Below are 21238 nucleotides of genomic sequence, written 5' to 3'. Positions count from 1 at the left end.
AGGGAGGGAGGGAGGGAGGGAGGGGTTGCCAGGGGAGGAAAGGGAAGGAAGGAGCTTTTCCATCTTCCTGGAGACAGAAGTGAGATTTTTAAACAGTAATAAACCGAACTTTAAGTCTTAAGCATTATCAAGACCATACTCCAGCATTTCTAAGTAATTCCAGTGTTTAAAAACACTTCCTAAATTGTTTTGTCTATTCAACAGTATATATTCTTGCAGAAAACATAATTTTCTAAAGCTCTGTTGAGGTATATTTCACATATAAATTCCATAAGCTTCAACACATCTATATTCAGGGAAAACTTAACTACAATAAAAAAAAAAGATCCATCATATCCAATAGTTTCCTCTCAGCCCTTTATAATTCCTCTAGCAAGTTATCTCTAGATAACTACTATTCTGTCTTCTTTGGTCATAAATTCTTCTTTTGATGTTATTGTTATGGAGCTTGAACTGAAGGCTAGCACTCTACCAATTTAGCCACAGCATCACTTCTGGTTTTTTGGTGGTCCATTGGAGATAGAGTCTCATGGACTTTCCTACCTGGTTGGCCTTAAACTGTGCTCCCCAGATCTCAGCCTCCTAAGTCGCTAGTTTTACACTTGTCAGCCACCAGTGCCCAGCGTGCCATGAATCCTTTTGCATGAGATTCTTGCATTACATAGTAGTTTCATGCTTCATAGTTTTAGCAACTGCCAAACTTACCAGGTGTAATGCTACATACATGCAATCCCAGCAGTCAGGAGACAGAAGCAGAAAGGTTGCAGGTTAAAGGCCAGGCTGGCATACACACCAAGTTTCATGTCCGCATGGGCTACATTGGGAGACTATCTCAAAAAGAAACTATCAAACTGTTTTGAAAAGTAGCTGCGATATTTTATGTTCTTACTAAGTACTTACAAAAGTTCTAGTACTCCAAACCCATACCAATACTTGGCATGGCCAGTTACCCTAAGATGTGAGCTGTTGTTTCTCAAGTGTGACTTTGCTCTTCACTCCTGAACAGGCTAATGAGCTCTCTTTCATGTGAATATTTACCATCTGTTTCTGGACAAATGTTGAAATCTTCTGTCTATTATTGTTGGTTTCTGCTTATCCTTACTGAGTTTTTGTGGGGCTTTTATTTATTTGCGATATAAGACCTTTACTAAATATATGATTTCAACAATTTTATCACAGTATATAAATTGTCTTCTGACTCTTAAAATGACAAGAACAGAAGATACTAATTTGCATGAACTCTTATTTATGTTTTTTAATTAATTGATTAGTGTAAGGTCCACACCCGGGAGGTGCTCCATGCAGATGCCCCCACCTGTTTCAGTCTGCGCCCAGGACCTGAGTTACCTAGGTAACTGGCACACCTGGAGGCAGATACCTCCTCCTCCTCTGAGGTCACATCCAATCCACCTGGCCACACCTCCCACCTCTTCCTATATAATCCGGCTCAACATGGTCCCCGCGCTCTTTCCTTTTCTCTCACTCTTTTCTTTCTCTTCCCCTTCTTCCTTCCCCTCTGTCTCCCCACGCCTCCATCTTCTGTGGGCTGTCAGTTTGCTTTCCCCCCAATAAACTCCCTTCTGCCTGAACCCTGTGGTAGGTTTCCTTTCTGGAGAACCTTACAATTAGATTCTTGCTATATCAAAGAAGTTGTAAGTGTAACAAGTATTTTCTTCTAGAAAATACATGTAGTTCTCTAATTCATGTTGAGGTACTCTTCTGTATGACCTAAGGCATGAATTGAGATTTTTGCCTGTGAGTCTGTTTCAAAGCTAGTTGTTGAAAACGTAATTTCTCCTTTTCCTGTAATTTTTGCTTATGCCTTTATTGAGAATCAGTTTTCTTTACATGTATATGGCAGTGTGTCTGTTTTTTTACTCTCTATAGTTATGTCAGTAGCATGCTATAATGATTATTCTAAGTTCATTAGAAGTGTCCAAATCAAGTAGTGCAACACTGCCACCTTTATTGTTTTTAGAGTTCTTTTTAGATACGTAGGACCTACCTATTCCACTTCTAAATTGATAGGGTGATTTAACAATTTCTATTAAAGAGCCTTTTGGACTTACAGCTGGGATTTCCTGAAAGTTGTTAATGAACACAGTAAAAAATTAAAGTAACACCCTAATAACAAAGTCTTCCAACTCTTGAACAAGATATATATCCTCATACCATATATTTCAGTCTCTAATAATGTGTCCCTTCAAAATTTTATGGTTTTCAGTAAACAGATTGGCCATTTATTAGATATAGTCCTTAGTATTTCATCGTTTCTAAAGGCATTTTAAATTCACTGTTTATAACTGTCTCCTAAGCCATGATCCCCTCACTCTTATGTTGAAGTTTCCTACAGCACAATCCCAGCACATGAATTTCTGCCTCCTCTTCCTACACTGGTAAAAGCCAAGCCTGAGTTATAACTATGGTAAGCGGGCATTGAGGATTGTAACAAGACTAAGCCACCAGGGGAGCAAGTCTGCATATTCACTGAAATTTGACAGCCTAGGGAAGTGGGTTATAGACTGGAAAAGAAAACCCAGGCAGACCTCTGTGGACCCTGGGAAAAGGGAGAGATGGGATGGAAAAGCTCCCAGGTGATCACCAAAAAGTAAGTCTTGACGACATCTGAGAGAAATTTATTTGAGGCAAATGGGATGATCACCTGTCCACAGACACTTAAATATGGCCACATGACCATGGATCCATGCAGGTAAGAATGCACAGCCTGGGCAATGATGAAGAGTTGGGGAGAACAGAATGTGCATGGAACAGATTGTTGGTGGGAAGCACAGAGAGAAGGAACACCCTCTCTCTACCATGTGACCCAACAGAACTGTCCTGGGGAGAGGAGGAGGGGAGGGATGGCAGGTCAGTTTGGTGGAATCTTTGGGAGTGCTAGAAAAAAGCCGGCTTTCTCAGAGAGCTGGGCCTCCCCTCCTCCACAGATGAGTGGACAGCTCTTTGTGAAGTCCAAGCCCCGCCCTTGGGTGGAGCTGGAGGGGGCGGGGCTTGGTGACTACATAATGGATAAGGGCAGGGCCAGCCTTTATCTATGGGAGGGAACACTCAGGGCAGTCAGAAAGTCCTCGGGGCAGCCAGTCAGTCAGATTACTAGCATACAGAAACATGGGAAATATAGACAGACAACAACCAACACCAACCCCAGACATGGAAATACCTATGGAAGAAAAGAAGGAGAGGACCATGACCATTTTAAAGCACAGACACAAACATAAGGTGAGTTGACCCATCCATGGTACTCTTCTTCTTCTCTCGACTTTCCTTCCTAGAATTACTGCCCTTTCTCCAGCTTCCATCTCCACTTCCCATGTACTCCTGTTCCCATGGTCCCTTCACCTTCTTCATGTAACCAATGCCTTTCTGTAACCTCCTGTTATCCAAACAAAAGATCGACAGTATGTAGAACCCCTCATAGAAGATCAAAGAAAGAGGTATCCTCTGCCACTCAGAATGCTTCTGTCAAAGCTAAGGAAGTCACTAGCACAAGTAAACTGCCACCACCAGAAAAAATGTGAAGCACCATCACCATGAACCAGAGCTAGGCCAGCAGAGGAAGATTAACCCACCAAGCTCCACGAATGACCCGGATGCCCGTTAGCCTTGACAGCAGGGCCAGATACCTCAGATCTGAGTGAGAGTGTCCATAGGCCTCTACCTGTTAAGTGATCAACCATGTACATAAATTTAACATCAGTTGGTACACAATTTTGAAGATAAACTGACATCTTACAAGATGATCATGTATGTGCTTCCTGATGGCCTGGAGAGGAAGGAGGAGAGGAAAGAGATTGGATATGTGATGGAGGGGGAAGATGAACCCTGGGGTATGAGGTTAGGGGGACAGAACCACACTGAACCAGACATGGGGGACAAGCACTAGTTCAGACCACAACACTGAAGGTAGATTTCCCCCTTGACATTTTATCCCACAAAGGAAAAAGACTGAGTTTTTCTACATGTGTCTGTGTGTCTAAGTGAAAAGGGACCAGATAAGAGATGTGCTTATGGTGACAAAAATTCCTCCAAAATAACGCCAAGTAGAGTACTTTCTATGTTCCTTTAAAATTTTAGCTCCTAGTGTATCCTAATAAATAGCCCGGTAACTTTCTTTGATAGCCTTATTAGGGACATAATTCACATTTAAAATTATTTACTTCATCTAAATATCTGATTTGTGTTTGAATTGTTGATTACATTTATTGCTGTCTACTTTCTTTACTCAGAGTTGACTGAGATATCAAAGCTGGCAGATGCTAAAATCACAATGTGTAACACAAGTAATACAAAAACACTCCTAGCAACTCAATATCTGAATCCAAAGATAGTGACATGGCAGATCATTTGAAAGTTTCCCCTTCAAGAGATTCCTATTACACAGGGCACTGGTGGCTCAAGGTTTTAATCCTAGCTACTTAGGAGGCTGGGATCTGAGGGTTGCAGTTCAAAGGTAGCCAAAAACAGGAAAGTCCCCCCTGGTAGTACTGAGCAGTTCCCTTCCCCCTCATCTGCTGACACCAGATTCGCTCAGCTTTGGGAGTAAAGATGCTCCTTGTGCTCTCAGTAACTATGGAAATCCCAGGGTTTCCCTAGCAACACTTCTACATGGGTCTCGTTGCTAGGGAACGCTGGGATTTCCCAGGCTGCCAGATGAACAAGACTGCTGTAGCTCCAGGGCAGAAGCAAAAACTCAGTTGTGGGTCTGAGCCCCAGGGAATGGAATAGTTCCCTTTGACTCTGGTCCTCAGCGTGTCCAGTGCCATACCCAAGTGAAAGAGAGATGGCTGCACATTAAGTAAGGGGATCTATGCAGAGGGCTGAGGAGGGAATGCTGTGCTAGATAAACAAACTAATAATAAAAGTCCAAATGAACTGAATGGCTAACCTGAGACAGTAAACTTTAGGATACTCCTTAATCTTCAAGCACAAAATAACTGTTTAGGAAGTGCTTTTCCCAGACTTATCACACAGTACACACCTGTTCAGTTTCAAGAATAAGTACAAGATTAGAACCAAGGCTGATCTCAGGGGTTTACAACCTAAGTAGTCACAGAACATACCACACTTTGTTACTTAGTGCCTAATTAATTCTTGGGCGACAGGAAAATCCCTGTGCAACACTCCTCACACATTTAATGAGGCCCTGCTTGTCAGAATCTAGGCCTTCCAATTCATATGGTAAAGTCCTAATCCCCGGCCCTATAGAATGTAACTATTTGGTGATAGGCTATGTAAAGAAGTAACTAAAGTAGTTGGGTACCAGTGCCTCAGGTCTGTAATCCTAACTACTCAGAAGGCTGAGACCTGAGGATTATAGTTCAAAACCAGCCCATGCTGAAAAGTTCAGGACAGAGGCTCTTATCTCCAATTAATAAGCACAAAGCCACAAGTACAGCGGTGGCTCAAGTGGTAGAACAGCACTAGCCTAGAGCAAAAAAGCCAAGCAAGCTGGCTTGGTTGGTGGCTCACAACTGTAATCATAACTACTCAGGTGGCTGAGATCTGAGGATTGCAGTTGAAAGCCAGCCTGAGCAGGAAAGTCCATGAGATTGTTACCCAATTAGCCACCAGAAAACAGGAAGTGGAGCTGTGGCTCAAATGGTAGACCCGTAGCCTTGAGCAGAAAACCTCAAGGACAGTGTCCAGGCCCTGAGTTCAAGCCCAATATATTTTTAAAAGGCCAAGCAAGAGTGCAAGGCTAAGAGTTCAAGGTGTAGTCTCTCACAAAAAAATAACTAAGATAAACTGAGGTCTTCAGTATGGGCTGAGATACTTCCTTGCCCTCAGGCTATCACTAGTTAATTTCTCCACCAGGTTTCAGTGTCTCAAAGCTTCCTTGTGAATTTCCCCCTTGCCACAAGTTAAAATGGCCTCCCCAGCTGTGTCCCTTGACAGAAAGAGTGTGAACTGAGATTGAGTTTACCATCCTAAAGACCAAACAAATGTGTAGTTATGAATAGCCTTGGGAAAGTACCACAAATTAGAGTGGCAGCTACATGGGTCTGGAGCACCTCAGTTCCAAACAAAGTCTCCCTCGGGCGAAATTGGCTCGGCCAAGCAATCCCAGCTTCTGATGCCTTCCAGAGGCACTACCACTGCTTCTCATTTGCTCCTTTCTTTCCTAAAGATTTGAGGCTTTCTAAGCAAACAGCTACCTACCCAGAGAAGCCATGCGACTCTTCTGGAAGACAAGAACGACTACAAGTGATTGCAGATGTTTCTTTTTTCTTCTTTGACCAAAAAAATCAGGTTAACAGTGCTTTAGCAATATGTAGTATATAGACAATAATTGCACAAATACTAAGTTTAGCAAACATACCCCCTCTAACCAGCATCCTGGTTCAGATGGAAGTTGTATTTAGAAATAGAAATGTCCATCTTTCTGATACAAGGTCTCCATGCAGAGGTCAGCATTCGTAGCCATACCACTTGTGGAGCTCCAGGCATGCAGACATGCAGAGTTGAAGCACAAGGTCAGTGCCACAGATGACCTTTTTTTCTGAGCTAGGGACCAAACTCAGGGCCTTGCACTTGTCAAACAAATGCCCTTCCACTGAGATAAATCTCCAACCCTAATAGATGACCTTTCTAATGTAGCAAGACAGAGGTATGGTAGTGAAGCACAGAAAGGAGACCTGCTCCAGCAAAGAGGAAACTCAGGAGACTCCATCAAGATGTGATCTGTGAGCCACGTCTTGTACAACAAGACACTGAGAGGAGAGGGGAAATGAAGAAACAGTGTAGACATCAGAAGCCCCAAATATTAAGGACTTGGGAGGAATCATTCAGTATTAATATAGCAAGGGATGGCTCATGGGGTGCCATTTGGGCGTCAGGAACAAGACATGATTATAGAGAAATGGAGCGAAGCTTGTTCTCTCACTAAGAAACTATTTCTGAAGCCAGAACAGTCAGTGCTTATCTGATGTTCATGTCAGGCTTTATTGCTTGCGGTCAAAGGCTGTGGTACACTATGCAAAGCCAACAGCAGAGACTGTGTGACTTTTTGGAGCAATGTCCAGAGGAAATGTGAATCTCTGCATGGAAAGTGACATTGTAGAGAAAATTATGGTAACAGAACCATCAATCTAACAGATCTCAACATGAGTTGATCAAAGTACATAAAAAATCAGCTTAGTATTCATATGCAAAACACTACCAAAGAGGTATTTAAACATAACTTTTTTCTGGGTGCTGGTGACTCATGCCTATAATCCTTTCTATGCAAGAAGATGAGATGTAAGGATTGAGGATCAAAGCTGGTGTGCAAAGGAAAGTCCATGATATTCCTGTTCCCAACTAGCCACTGAAAGCCAGAAGTGGAGCTGTGGCTCAACTGGTAGAGTGCTAGTCTTAAGTGAAAAAGCTAGGTGACATCATCAAATACCAGAACTGGCACAAAAACAGTTATACAATCTAAGTGTATGTTTCACTTCATTGTCCAAATACGTCATTTTCTCCATCTCTAAGCATTTGTTTTATTCTATATCTTTGACCGTATCTTTTAAAGCCACAGTAAAGCTCTTCTAGGAAAAGGGAAGTGTGAAACTATGCATATATGATCCCATATGTAGATGCATATGTGTACACTTCAGAAATGGCCCATCATCTCATATCATTTAGCACCTTGCCTGCCTAGTGCTTCTTAGGCAAGTGCTCTTCCACTTAAGTCATGCTCTCATGGCTGCTCTTCATTTATCTTCCAGCCAGATGAAAAAAGACTAGTGGAGGTCTCTGTGTGCCTAGGGGGCCCCAAGTCTACCAAAGCAGAGGAAGTGGAGTCCCTAATAAGCTTCATGGAGCAGAGTCCAACCCCATTCAAACCCATGGCCACCAACTTGGAATTATAACATGACTGAAAAATGATCCATTACTGACTCAGCTCATTGAGAGGCAGAAATTGATGTGCAGCAATTAGCCTAGTCCAACCAGCTCTATGCTAATGACAATCAAATATTTGAGTTTCAGGCTTGGGTTCCTAATTGTGCATCAAATAGTTGACAATGAGGCTCAAAAATGATAGGGCAGAGAAAATTTATTTAAGTAGATTGCTAGGAAGCCACAGAGATTTACTCATTCAATTCATCCATCCAGCAAATGTTTACTGAGTGCCGTCAGTGCAACTAACACTGCAATCAGCTCTAACATTGCTGTGATGAGCAGACAGGGATTCTATCGTTCCTTTCACACCGTTCAACAGAGCTGCATGACAGAGGATACTGTGGCTCTTTATCACTCACAACCATTAGAAGCTTCCGCAGCAAGTGCTATTTTATTTAAGCATAACAATAAAAGTGTTCCTGTTTAATAGGTAGTCCCTTTCCCCTTTGTCCCAGTGTCTGCAACGTCATATCTACTTTAGGTGTGCCTATGAGTTTATCTGTTGTAGGTACTTATATAAATATGCTCATCTACTATCTGCTCCCTGAATCTGGCTTTATTCACTATAAGTAAAGTTTTCATGGCCTGTTTATACTGTGGCATATACAACCCTCTTTGTGACCAAATACTCCACTGTGGGAATAGAGCACATTTTGTTTATTCATTCATCCATCAATGGACACAGGTTACTTTTACTTTTCAGCTCTTACGAGTATTAGTACTGAGAATGAGAGCCCTTTCTTTTGGATGCATACTGGCAAATGTAATGCTGGATCATACAGTAATTGTTTAACTTGTGAAGAGCTACCACCCCCTTCTCCAGTGGTGACATTGATTTACATTCCCACTACCCCAGCCCATACTTAGTATTTTCATTTCTTATAGCAAGTATTCCTAGCACTTGTGAGGTGGTGTCTAAGAATATTTTTTAATATATAAACGTCAGGCATAAAGTAATCTTTTCCCAAGAAATGTATTCCCAGAGAATAAAAGGAGAAGACCTGTTGTGCTGTCACCACCTCCAAGCTCTTTCCCTTGTACAGAGAAAACTACTACTAAAGGATTCTTGTGGAATCTTCCATGCCTCGCTTTCTGTGTATGAGTGAAGGATCACATGCAATACACAGGTGTACATTCTGTTAGTAAAGTCAGCTTCCTCCCTCATTGCACTCATTGCACTATATGTTCTGTGAAAGGTGTCTCACTGCTGCAGTCTTTCCCTACAGCTTCCCTTGCTGTTGGGAAGGTCTTTGACTTGGGAGAAGAGAACTGTACTAGCAACAATTCTGAGAAGCTGGTTCACGCAGAATGCATTGCGTTGCTCAGTCACCTCAGAGCAGATCTAGGCTGACCTGCTCCTGTCGTGTATACCACGGACTCTTTATGCTCTCTGTCTCTGAAATCACCTTCCTTGGTCTGAAATTTTGAAACAAGAATTAGGAAAAAAAATATTTCTCCCTTTTGAAGAACACAACTATCCAACCCTACTGAGGTAGGAAACAGGCCCTGCTTAGGAAGAGATCGCCCTCTGCTGGCCGAATGTGTCAAGCTTCTCCAGAAACAGAAGCAATCGAAGGTCTAATGCAACACGTAAATACATTTAGATACCATATATTTTATATTGTATATAAACCCACATCCTATGGAGCATAAAATTATACAAAGCTATATATCAGGAGGAGTTATCTTTCACAATTATGGAGCCTGGTGAGTCCTGAGAGATGGACTGCCAGGAAGCTGGGAGTTCCTGTCTGAACCCAATAGGCTCGAAGCCTGATGCCACAATTCAAATCCAAAGGCAAAAAAGAGACACGATATTCCACTTGTTGGTAATCAAATTCCAATCCAAGAAAAATAAGCACATAAACCAAAATGGAAAGGGAACAACTGATATCATACTTTCATGCTCCGAACCCCACAATTGCTCCGTCACCTGTAGATCATCAAGATTTTCTGAGGCCTGATTCACTCCTTGCCTCTTTTTTGCAGTACTGAATTTGAATTCTGGGCCTCATGTTTGCGAGGCTCATGATGTACCACTGGAGCCCACCTCAGCCTCTATCTTTTGCTGATTATTTTTCACATAGGGTCTTAAGATTTTTTTCTATCCAAGCTGGCCATAAACCATGATACTTCTGCTGTCAGCCTCCTAAGTAGCTAGGATTCCAGGGGTGAGTCACCAGTTTCTGGTCCCCTGTCCCTTTTTGCTGTTATCATGTAGGCTTCTGCATGTTCCTCACTGTGCCGAGATTGTCCCTGCTGTCTGAGGACTTCTGTACTCACTGTTCCTTCGGGGTATTTTTCCTTTCAGTCTCCATAGTCCTTCACATTTTTCTCAAATGTCAGAAACCCTGCCCCCAAATAGCATCCTTTTCTACTTTCTTATGCTTTGTTTCCTTCGGTTTGGTCAGTCTCCACTTGAATAAAAATCCATGAGGCTTGATTTTTTTTTCATTGCAAGGCCGAGGTTGGAACAGGAGCTAACTATTTGTTGCAGGAGTGAAGAAATGAATGAGTGAATGAATGAATGAGAAAGATAAAAGGAGAGAAGAGACTTAATGATAAAGTACACAAATGGTGATGTGGATAATTAATTTCAGAAAGACTAAAGCTGAACATGAATTGAAGCTTTCAAAAACTGTTGAAGACAGAGAAATAAAATGTCCATGGAAAGAACTGAATAGCAATTTCGTGGAAGAAAGGAAATCCTTTTTCACTGCTATTTTTCCTTCAAGATTGATCCTTGACCTAAAAATGTGGAGGGGGAGGGAGGGAAGAGAAGCGGGGAATGCAGGCGGAGAATGACAGGATTGCTGGATTCCAGAGGCCCAAAGGAGTGCAGAAAAATATCTACATGGGTACAGAGACAGCATCACAGAGACAAATACCTGGAGTGGCCCAGGAAGTAGACGTTTCAAGCTCCTGGGCATGTCACAGAAATGGTAATAGAGCTACCCCACTGGAAGAATACAGGAAAAGACATGACATCTACAGAACTCAGTTATACCTGTGAGGACAGAGAATCTCATAATCAGATTCTATTCCTCAAACACATACACATGTGCGCGCGCGTGTGCGCGCACACACACACACACACACACACACACAGTATGGTACAATGCTGTATGTTTGCATATTTTTCTTCATGCTCAATTCCAGGACAGTACTCTCAATTTAGGGAGATCATTGAAGTCTTCAAGCAAATCTGATAAAAATTGCCCACCTGCACATATCACAAGTGTGTCCATTATTTCAGGAGGTGTAAAAAATCTTCATCTACTGGGATCCCTGATCCAGATAAATAGATAGATACAGACATACATAGAGATAGGTAGATCATATATGCATGTGTATTTGTGTGCATGTATGGATATATTTTTACGTGTATATATCTGTAAATGTATGTATATATGTAGATTGCAATGCTACATTAATCATGCAACTCCTGAACCCTACAGCTGAAAGATGGCAGCCAAATTCTATTTCTTCAACAAATATTAACTGAATGCCTACTATGCACCTAGCCTTGTTCTGTTCTTTAAACATATTTGCTCATATAGTCCTCATGTCTGCTCTTGAAGTAGGTTTTATTATATTAATATCCTCACAGTAGAAGACATGAAACAAATAAGGTATCAGGCTTTCGGTAACTGACTGGGGGGTCACTCACTAGCAGCAATGGGGCCACTAAGTCCTGCTACATCACAGTGCCTCTCACAAGGTTGGTGTCTGTTCAAGAGCCAGGATCTTGTGAAAGTATTTCTCTTAAACTATACATAGCAAATAACAAACTCCACCCCCAATGGCATCCTGAGATGCTGCTACCCTGCTTCTAATTATCCGACTTTCCCAGCCTTTGCTGACTTGTTTTCCAGTCACTGGCACTTTTGTACCTATAGATTAGAGGAATTGCAGTTTCCCACATCTAGGATCTCAGAGAATATGGTCTACACATACATGTTTCAGCTGAGACCCTAGGTCAAGAGAAAAGCTTTCCAGTAGCAATGCTGTGCGCCCCAGGTACCCATGGATCTCCTCCCCAGGGGGGCAAATGTACTGGCCATGAGCGGTGAGTTTTGTAGCACAGATTCCCATTGCACTTTTGTTTCCTTGGCATTTACTGCGAGCCCTTCTGACTAGGGTACTGCTGGGAACTGAGGAAGTTCTCCAGTAATACAAACTGACTTATGAATTTGCTAAGGCTATGGGAACTAAATACTTGTGGTATTTTATTTTCTCACAATTTTGAAGGCTGCAAATCCAAAATTGAGTTGTGTGCTGCCTCCATTCCTAAAGTTACGTCATGATCCAAGACAGGCCAGGCTGTAGGATGGAGGAAGTAGGAGGAAGAGACAACGTGTGCTTGCCAGTGTCTTCCAGGGATCGTTCAATAGGCTGCCACGTGTGTGACACACACTCATCTCCCATTGGCCAGTCACAGGGTGACACTTCACCATGGGACAAGCGGAAGCGTAGTCCTGATGCTGCGCTGCCCTGTGCCCTGACAACCCTTCTAGTTCCACAGGCGGGCGCAGTGGATGACGGGAACACAGATGCCTCTTCTGCCAGCCATCCTGACAAATCAGCCCGCTCATCGGTTTGCTCAGATCACCCTCCCGAGCCCTGCCAGGACCCTTCCCTTGGCGTGTGTCTGGACGGCTGTCTTCTCTGTGTCTCTTCACATTGTCTTCCCTCTGGGTGTGCCTCTGTGTCCAAATTTCCCCCTTTTTGAAGGACGCCAGTCCTGTTGGATGAGGGCGCACCCTGATGACCTCACCTTAACTTGATCACCTCTGTGTTTCTAAATATGGTTACACCCTATAGTAGTTGGGTGTTCCAACTTCAAGGCATGGAGGCCACAATTCAACCCATAACTAGGAATCATTGTCAAGAAAAAAGAACTAGAAATGGCTAGAAAATGTTACAGTATTAGTAAGTCGTTGGTATAGGACCAATAAACTGCGCAAAGGGCTAAGCCTGATTCTAGATGGAGCATTATTCCAGGCACAGAGCACAACCATGAAGAAATGAAAGGCATATTGGTGGCCTTCCCTTGAGAAGTCTTCAGTGTAGTTAGGGGAATCTCATTAAGCCCATGCAGCAGGGTAAACAATTTTGTACATGCTCCAAGTGCAAACATGACACTGACCTCTCTTTTAATTCGACTCAGTCAGGGATCCATGTAAAAGAGCAGTCGTTTCATCACTACTCGTGCCTGGCAGCCTTTTCCCAGCCACTGAGCACCCTCTCACCACTGCACCCTCTCCACCACACTCCAGAACGCCCTGGGTACCAGGGAAGATTCATCTTTTAGAAAAAAAAAAAAGCCTTGGGGCTGGGGATATGGCCTAGTGGCAAGAGTGCTTGCCCCCTATACAGGAAGCCCTGGGTTCGAGTCCCCAGCACCACATATACAGAAAATGGCCAGAAGCGGCGCTGTGGCTCAAGTGGCAGAGTGCTAGCCTTGAGCGGGAAGAAGCCAGGGACAGTGTTCAGACCCTGAGTCCAAGGCCCAGGACTGGACAAAAAAAAAAAAGAACTCAGGGACAGTACCCAGGTCGTGAGTTCAAATCCTATGACAGACAAAAAAATGACTGTATTAGTACAAATTAATGGCACAAAGGGATTTTCACTGTGCTATTTACAACAAATATATGATGTACTTGGATTAACTTCATCCCATCTAGATTATTCTTTTTTACCTCATTTCCCCTCTCCTGCCTTCCCCTTCCCCCCGTATCCTACCAGTACCATCCACAAAATAAAATAAAAATTCTGTCTAGGAAGACTCAACTTAAATCAGTGAATTCCAAGACAATTCAGTGACATTACCTCTGGGTTTCTCTATTCTAGTACCCCATCTAGTGGCAAGTGATATATTTGCAAGGTTATCATTTCAGATTTCCAGCTGGGAAGTCCTCTGCTCAAACAAGGAGTTCTCAGGAGTTTTGTAAGGAGGGAATTTAGGGAAAAGATACAGGAGTAACACGTTAACTAAGACAATGGCAAAGGCAGGAGTGCACACTTAGAAATGAACTCTATATCCAGGACAATACACATAGGCAAGGACAGTGCATACCAGGTAGGAAAAAAGAAAACCGGCTAATGGCCAAGCAATTACCAGTGGGTGGCCAGGAGTGGGTTGGCTCTGCCCAGGCCAGCAAGTGGGACCATCACCTTCTGCGTGCCCACCAACCATCAGAAAACTGCCGGACATTTGCCAGTTCCCTTAGACTTCACAGAGCCCGATTTTTACATGAGCAAACAAAAGCTGATGGAGACTCAGGTCCCCACTATATCCTAGGCTAGTAATACTGATGCACAAATACAATCAAGGCCTACACATCATCTTTTATTTTTCCTTTCCTTTTTGGCAGCACTGGGGATTAAACTGACAGTGTCATTCTTGCTAGGCTATGACCTTTGGCCAATCCTCCCAAGCCAACCATTTCTGCCACTCCCCCTCACACTTATCTGATCCAACCCCACATCAACTGTCCTTTGCTTTCTTCAGTCCAGTCCCCACATCTATCCATTTCCTTGACCTAGCCCCATATGAACTGCCATTGGCTCTCCTTTCTCCTCCTCCTCATTACCTCCCTACATCACTCTGTTCTGTCCTGCATAAACTGATCTCTCTTCCCTGCTTCCACACCCTGATGCCCTCCCACTATTACCTTCCTACTCCATGCTTCCCTCATCTTTCTCTTACTCCATATTCCCACTTGCTTCTGTGGATGCAGCAACACATACACGACCCTGATGGCTGCTCCTTCCCCCACTCCCACTACATGTCTCAGGTACAGCCATGCAAGCATGGGCCTACACTCTGCCACCTCATGACACCTATCCTTCTCTCCACATAAGCTGACCTCAGCTCGTTCTCTATCCATCCTTCACTCCCCTGCAGGGGTCTTTTCTGCCTCCCCATACATTGACACAGCTTCCTCTCCCTCTCTGCCTTGTAGATCCCTTTACAACTCTCAGGCCCATCCACAGCTCAGCTGACTTCACACTCTTGCTGTCCCTATTTTCTCCCCTGAGCAACTGTGGACCACACAAACAGCTGCGTGGCTGAACAGAGTGAATGCCTTATGCTTGTTGTTATTTTTAAGGATAATGTTACATGCCATCCTCCCACCTCCCTTGAGAGATTCCAGAGAGACTTTCTTTCATGTGTAGGAACACTGAGGAGGACAGAAAAATGTTTTCAAGTTCGTTAATTAGCTTGACTTAACCATTCCACAATGTAAACATCATTCAAAATATTTGTATAAACTAAATACCAAACTTGTACACTTTTTACTCATTAAAACATAAATTAATTTTAATAAAATGTTTCTACAAGGCCAGGCACCACGGGTGATACTTGTAATCCTGTCTACTCAGGAGGCTGAGATCTGAGGACTGTAGTTCAAAGCCGGCTCAGGCAGAAAAGTCCTTAAGACTCATCTCCAATTAACCACCAAAGTTCAGGGACAGTGCCCAGGCCGTAAGCCTAAGCCTCAGTACTGGCACAAAACCTGTTTTGTAATTCTTTCCAAAGTCTTATAGCATATCATAGGATTATTATGTAAAAAAAAAAAAGCCTGGGAATGTGGCCTAGTGGTACAGAGCTTGCTTAGCATGCATGAAGCCCTGGGTTCAATTCCTCAGCACCACATATATAGAAAATGGCCAGAAGTGGCGCTGTGGCTCAAGTGGCAGAGTGCTAGCCTGAGTAAAAAGAAGCCAGGGACAGTGCTCAGGCCCTGAGTTCAAGGCCCAGGACTGGCAAGAAAAAAAAAAAACTCAAAAAACTGCAAGTAGTAGAGCACTAGCACTGAGCAAAAAATTTAGGGACAGAGCTTAGGCCGGTATATATGTAATTGCTCATTTGATATGTTGAATTATATATGTATATATACATACATATACACATATAAATATATACATTGTATAATTGCTCCTTTAAATTTTGTATTTATCTAGCTGTTCTTTTTATTAACTAAATCAAGCAGCTGTATCCTGTGAGGAATGAGACGTCCATAGAAGTCTTAAAACCCATTCGGCCCCTCTTCATGTACACACGTGTGTATCTATTCCTCCTTCATTTCCTTGCTCCCCACTCTCATCTGGAGCAGACTTTAATGCCACCTACCTGGGCTTCTCTTGCAAATAATCTTGTGTAGGGCAGGAGGGCAGCTGGACGATGTACCTTTCTTTTCCAATATACCAAGTTTATGACACTGTAGGTGAATAAACTCATGATTGCCTGAATCCTACTCATGATGAGTGTGGCCTTTACATTTTGCCACTTCTTTGACCATATCAGTTAGGCTTAGGTGAAATGCAAATTCTAGTTTTACAAATCTATAATAATTCATGCCTAGTAGAAAAGGATTATTTCTTTTTTTTTTCTCCATATGCTGTTTTAAGTCTACCAAGATGCCCTTGACACAACTATTTAGATGAATTTAAAGTCAAGGATAAGACAAACTCACCCTTAGGAACCACATACTGGTAGCTCACACCTATAAGCCTAGTTACTGAGAAGGCTGAGATGCCAACTATTTAGAAGATGAAGTCAAAGTCAAGGCTAAAAATCTCAGCCTTAAAATCCAGGCAGCAGTGGCTCACCCCTGTAATCCTAGCTACTCAGGAGGCTGAGGCTGAGCGCAGTTTAAAGCCAGGCCAGGCAGAAAAGACCCTGACACTCTCATCTCCAATCAGCAAAAAGCTGGAAGTGAATCTCTGGTTCATGTGATACAGCATCAGTCTTAAGCACAAAAGCTAAGAGACAACACCGTGGGCATAAGTTCCAGCCCCAGTACTGGCACAAAAACAAAGAAATAAAAGAAAAAAAAGTCAAGCTTAGATAACTAAAGCTTAAACTAAGGAAGTTTTTATTTTACGACAGGATAAATAGCATCAACACACCAAAATACCAAAGCAAGGGTTCACTAGATTTTATAAAAGACAAAACTGCACTCAGGTATCAATTAAAAACAGAACCACTGAGGAATGACCACTGCTTGGGGCAACACGGTACATGTGCTTGTCTAGGGTATTGTGTGGTTGCGTCTGTGTGGAAAGGCATGACAAGAGTGAAGCAATGCAGGGGAAATGGCAAGTGGTCAAACTTTAAGACCCTTTTCTCCACTTAAATGTGCTATCTTTCTGCTTTTAAAAATCAGCAGGTCATTTTACAAAGAACCTTAATATCAAAGAATACTTCCAAAAGGCTAAAAGAGATTTAAGGTCATGGCTAAAGTTGTACAGTGAAGTCTGGGGGCTGGAGGAATTAGGTTGTCAAAAGCCAGATTTCACACAATGGCAGGCACACGTGCTTAGGGTAAAAAAGAAGACACTAATCTTAATAGAGGCTGGTCTTTTTCATAATGCGCAGGAATTCTTGCTCATTGACCTCTCCGTCTCCATCCCGATCAGCTTCATCAATCATTTCCTGAATGAGAGTAAGGATGAAGCTTAGATTAATTCACAAACTAAACTAAAAGATGATTATGCAATAGGCGTGCAAAAATGCGATGTGGAGAGATGATTATAGTTCACCAAATGTGGGTCTGCCAGTTTTTATGATAGCTCACTTCCAGAAAACTTACTGTAAACCATGTCATACATATCTATATGAAGCGAACCCCGAAATCATTAAAAGGAGGGATTTCCAAAATCTCAAATAGTAAGTTTAATGGTGCACATATGCATTTTTCTGGAAGCAAGGCTTAGGTTTGTGTAACTCACAAAACAGCATTGTCAGCAGAAGGCCAAGTGGACAGCAGCTTTCCTTCAAAGGGGCACTGTCACTAGAGACAGTGTAAGTCAGAGAAGCTAGAGGGCTCAAAAGCAAGCATTCTGAGTTCTAGGCCAAGGCATTACAGACCTGCAGCTCCTCGTCAGTCAGGTTTTCACCCAACTCCTTGGCCACCCGCTTCAGATTTTTGAAAGATATCTTCCCGGTTTCATCATCATCAAATAACTTGAAAGCTTTTAGAATTTCTTCTTTGGTATCTTTCTCAGACTGTAACAAGTAAAACATCAAAGTTGGGACTAGAGAACAGCAATTATTCATGGCCCATGACCACCCCATCCCTACCCCTCCATCCTCTCACTGTCAACAAGTAGCTCAGGTATAGACTGGGACAAATGTTCAGAAGCCTGGCAAGTCAGGTTGTCCACTGCATGACATTTTTTCCTCTCTATATTAATTGGTGTGGATTCTAGAGGGAATAGGTATGTACTTGATGCGTAAGCATCCAGTCTTTAGAAATAGGAATTAGGGCTTATTTGTTGAAAGACCAAAGGACAATGGGGGAAAGGCAGGCTTCCTGGAACTCCTACATCATGGTGAAGCAGTTTTGCTTTTCAGGTGGTAGGATTACATATCATTAAGTATTAATAGGTATTACTTGGTGTGCCTCTCTAGGTCTTTCTCTTATTCAGAAATTTCCTTTAGTTCTGCAGCCAAGAAGGGACTTGTGGTGATTACTTTCTTGGATTAACTCCTTAGTATACTGCCATCCCCATATCAGCAGAAGGTCTCACTGATGGCCTTCATGACATAGGTCCTTGGTCACAAGAGAGCAAATATCACCCATGGTAGAATAAGAGGTCAATCTTAAAATTATTACAAGTTCAGAGGTTACTCGGGAAATATAGGCACAGAAATGGAGGGAGAAAGAGTAAACAAATGCAGCTGTGGTAGTCACTAGACACTGTGTGGAAAATGAACTATATAACTTGTGGATGAGGATGGGAGGGAAAATCTGTGAAAGAGAGGGAAGGGATGACACTGTCCCAAAAGAAATGTACGCTTTGCCTGACGTATATAACTGTAACCACTCTATACAGTACCTTTATAACAACAATTAAAAAAGAAAATATGAAGGGGCTGGGGATATAGCCTAGCGGCAAGAGTGCCTGCCTCGGATACACGAGGCCCTAGGTTCGATTCCCCAGCACCACATATACAGAAAACGGCCAGAAGCGGCACTGTGGCTCAAGTGGCAGAGTGCTAGTCTTGAGCGGGAAGAAGCCAGGGACAGTGCTCAGGCCCTGAATCCAAGGCCCAGGACTGGCAAAAAAAAAAAAGAAAATATGAAGGACTCTGTCTAAAAGACTGTACAAAACAAAAAGATACTAGATTTTTTTTAAATAATATAGAAACAATAGGCAGAATGACACTTGCAGAAAACACACCTTTAAGTGAATAGAGCTTGGATCCTCTTTGAGCAGAGAGGTGGCAGGGACAGAACAAAGCAGGTGTGTATGTACCAGTACTGGGGCTTAAATTTAGAGCCTTGAGCTTTCCCTTCACTTTTTTACTCTTGATTGGCACTCTATAACTTGAGCCACTGCTTCACTTCCAGCTTTTTGCTGGTTAATTGGAGATAAGAGTTTCACGAACTATTCTGTCCACACTGGCTTTACACTGCAAAAATCAGATCTCAGCCTCCTGAGTAGCTAGGATTACCAGTTACCAGTGCTTGGCTTACTTTACTTATTAAATTGTAGAGCAATTCTGAGTTCGATACTGAGGCAATACAGACTTGCAGTGCCTGACTTTGCTAACTTACCATTTTCTGAGTCATCACAGTCAAGAAGTCACTGAAGTTCATTTTTCCTGTCCCTTCCTTATCAATTTCACTTATCATTTTCTTGATTTCTTCTTTTTTGGGCTCAAAACCAAGGGCCCTCATTGCCACCTACAACAAAAAGACATTCCTCTCAATGCACACATGTAATCCAAGTAGTAGTAAAAGTAACTGCTGAAGACATTAACCCAGAGTCTAATAAAATGTTAAAACAGGTGGGGAAGACAGCAACACTGATTGAGTTTGGTATCTTTCATTCAGTTTAATACTCTAAGGTAATTAAAGGCAAGAGAATAGCACAGTACATGTACCTTGGTTACTTTGTACAGGGAGGAGAGAGTGAGAGGGGTAATGGAAGAGAATGAAAAGACAGAGAAAAGGAAGGCAGGAGAGTAGAAATGGTTACAGCTTGCCTTTAGTTCTTTTACATCGATGGTACCAGTTCCGTCAGCATCAAAGAGATCGAAGGCTTCCCGGATTTCTTGTTTTTGCTCTTCAGTAAGCTCTGGTTTCGGACTCATCCTTTTACGCTGGGCACTTGATGTTACGTTTGTCTTCTTAAAATTGGAAGCCTTTTGAGAGAATACAAACACATCAGTACAAAATAACCTAATATAGTCCATGTTTTATATGACAATTACTAACATCCACATGCATTTTTCAAGTGCATAGAGACTAATTTCAAAGCTCTGGTAAACAAGAGTGATAATAGCGTTTTACAATGAGTGTCTTCAAGAACTTTGGTGTCCCTGTTGTGTTTACTAGTATTTTCAGAAGCAAGGAGATCCTTTGGTATTTTTGAAAAGTATCCTAAAGGACAGATAGGGAAGAGACTAATTGTGAATAATTGGAGAGAGCAAGTCTTCTTGAATTTTGGGGTTCCAGTTCAGGGAAAGTCCTTGCAATGGCCAGTGAGTGCTCTACTTACTATAAGGAACTGTAACTTTCCAATTACTTCAAAATTCGGCCAATAAATAATAAACCCCAGTCTGTTTGGCGCTCTGAAACCTAATCCAGTGAGTCGAAAGCATCTCGTAAATGCCCCATATTTAAATTGGAAAGTGCAGTCAGCAGAGAACATGGAAAATTTCCTACCACCTCTGCACTACAAAAAGAGAGGGAGGCAGCCCAGAGGCTGGGATCTGAATGGGATCACGGCGTAGGGGGAAGTCTTTTGTGGGGACGGAGGGAGGGGGGGTGGGAGGAGGATCACCCAGAGGTTAGAGTAGGCCCGCCGGAGAGTTCGGGACGCCGCTGGGATATAGGCTGTAGGAAAACAGGAGGTGGCGGCTAAGGGCAGGCCCACCAGAGTGTTTGGCGTCCGCGCTGTCTACCGTGTCCTTCCGGGGTCGAGCTGAAAGGAACGGCTGGCGAGCTAAAGCCGACAGAGACGCAGGGAAGGAAGCACGGGTCTATTGTTGCATCTGTATCGCTTAGAATCCTGGCGCAGGGAGCAAGAGGGAGCCCAGCACTCACCATGGCCCAAGGAAGCTGCACCCGGTTGTTAAGGCAACCGCGTACACGCTGACTGGCGCCTTTCCCACCGTCCCGCGCGCGTGTGGCCCCGGTGCTCATTGGTTGAGAACAGAAGTGGGTGGTGCTAACCTTGCAAAAGCAGAGTCTGGGGGCAGAGGGCCGTGTGCTGACAACCGAGACCTGTGTTTATTGGACGAGGGTAGTATGACAACGTTGATTGGTTGAATCAGCTCCAAACTTGGCCAATCCCCTTGCTGGAGAAAGCTCGGCTG

General features: G+C 43.0%; 1 protein-coding gene across 1 annotated transcript; it reads right to left on the bottom strand.

The window, feature by feature from the left end:
- Window positions 1-16761: 16761 nt before the first annotated feature.
- Cetn2 (centrin 2) lies at window positions 16762-21064 on the bottom strand. Its single transcript, XM_048335839.1, has 5 exons — window positions 20967-21064; window positions 19904-20062; window positions 19473-19601; window positions 17780-17917; window positions 16762-17344 (listed from the first exon to the last, which is right to left on the bottom strand). Exons 1-5 carry the CDS (start codon window positions 20967-20969, stop codon window positions 17255-17257), a joined length of 519 nt encoding a protein of 172 aa, XP_048191796.1. The 5' UTR covers window positions 20970-21064; the 3' UTR covers window positions 16762-17254.
- Between the last annotated feature and the right edge of the window lie 174 nt (window positions 21065-21238).

The sequence above is a fragment of the Perognathus longimembris genome, chromosome 28 (assembly GCF_023159225.1).
Source record: "Perognathus longimembris pacificus isolate PPM17 chromosome 28, ASM2315922v1, whole genome shotgun sequence".
NCBI lineage: Eukaryota > Metazoa > Chordata > Mammalia > Rodentia > Heteromyidae > Perognathus > Perognathus longimembris.
The sequence above is the reverse complement of the archived record's forward strand: the minus strand, read 5'-3'. Positions and strand labels throughout refer to the sequence as shown.

Bases quoted from the DNA above. Each gene is read 5' to 3' on its own strand.
- Cetn2 (XM_048335839.1), bottom strand. The intron at 17,918-19,472 runs GTAAGTTAGCAA...TACTTGTTACAG, and splicing joins CTGTGATGACTCAGAAAATG to TCTGAGAAAGATACCAAAGA. The intron at 17,345-17,779 runs GTCTGTAATGCC...ACTCTCATTCAG, and splicing joins TGACTGACGAGGAGCTGCAG to GAAATGATTGATGAAGCTGA.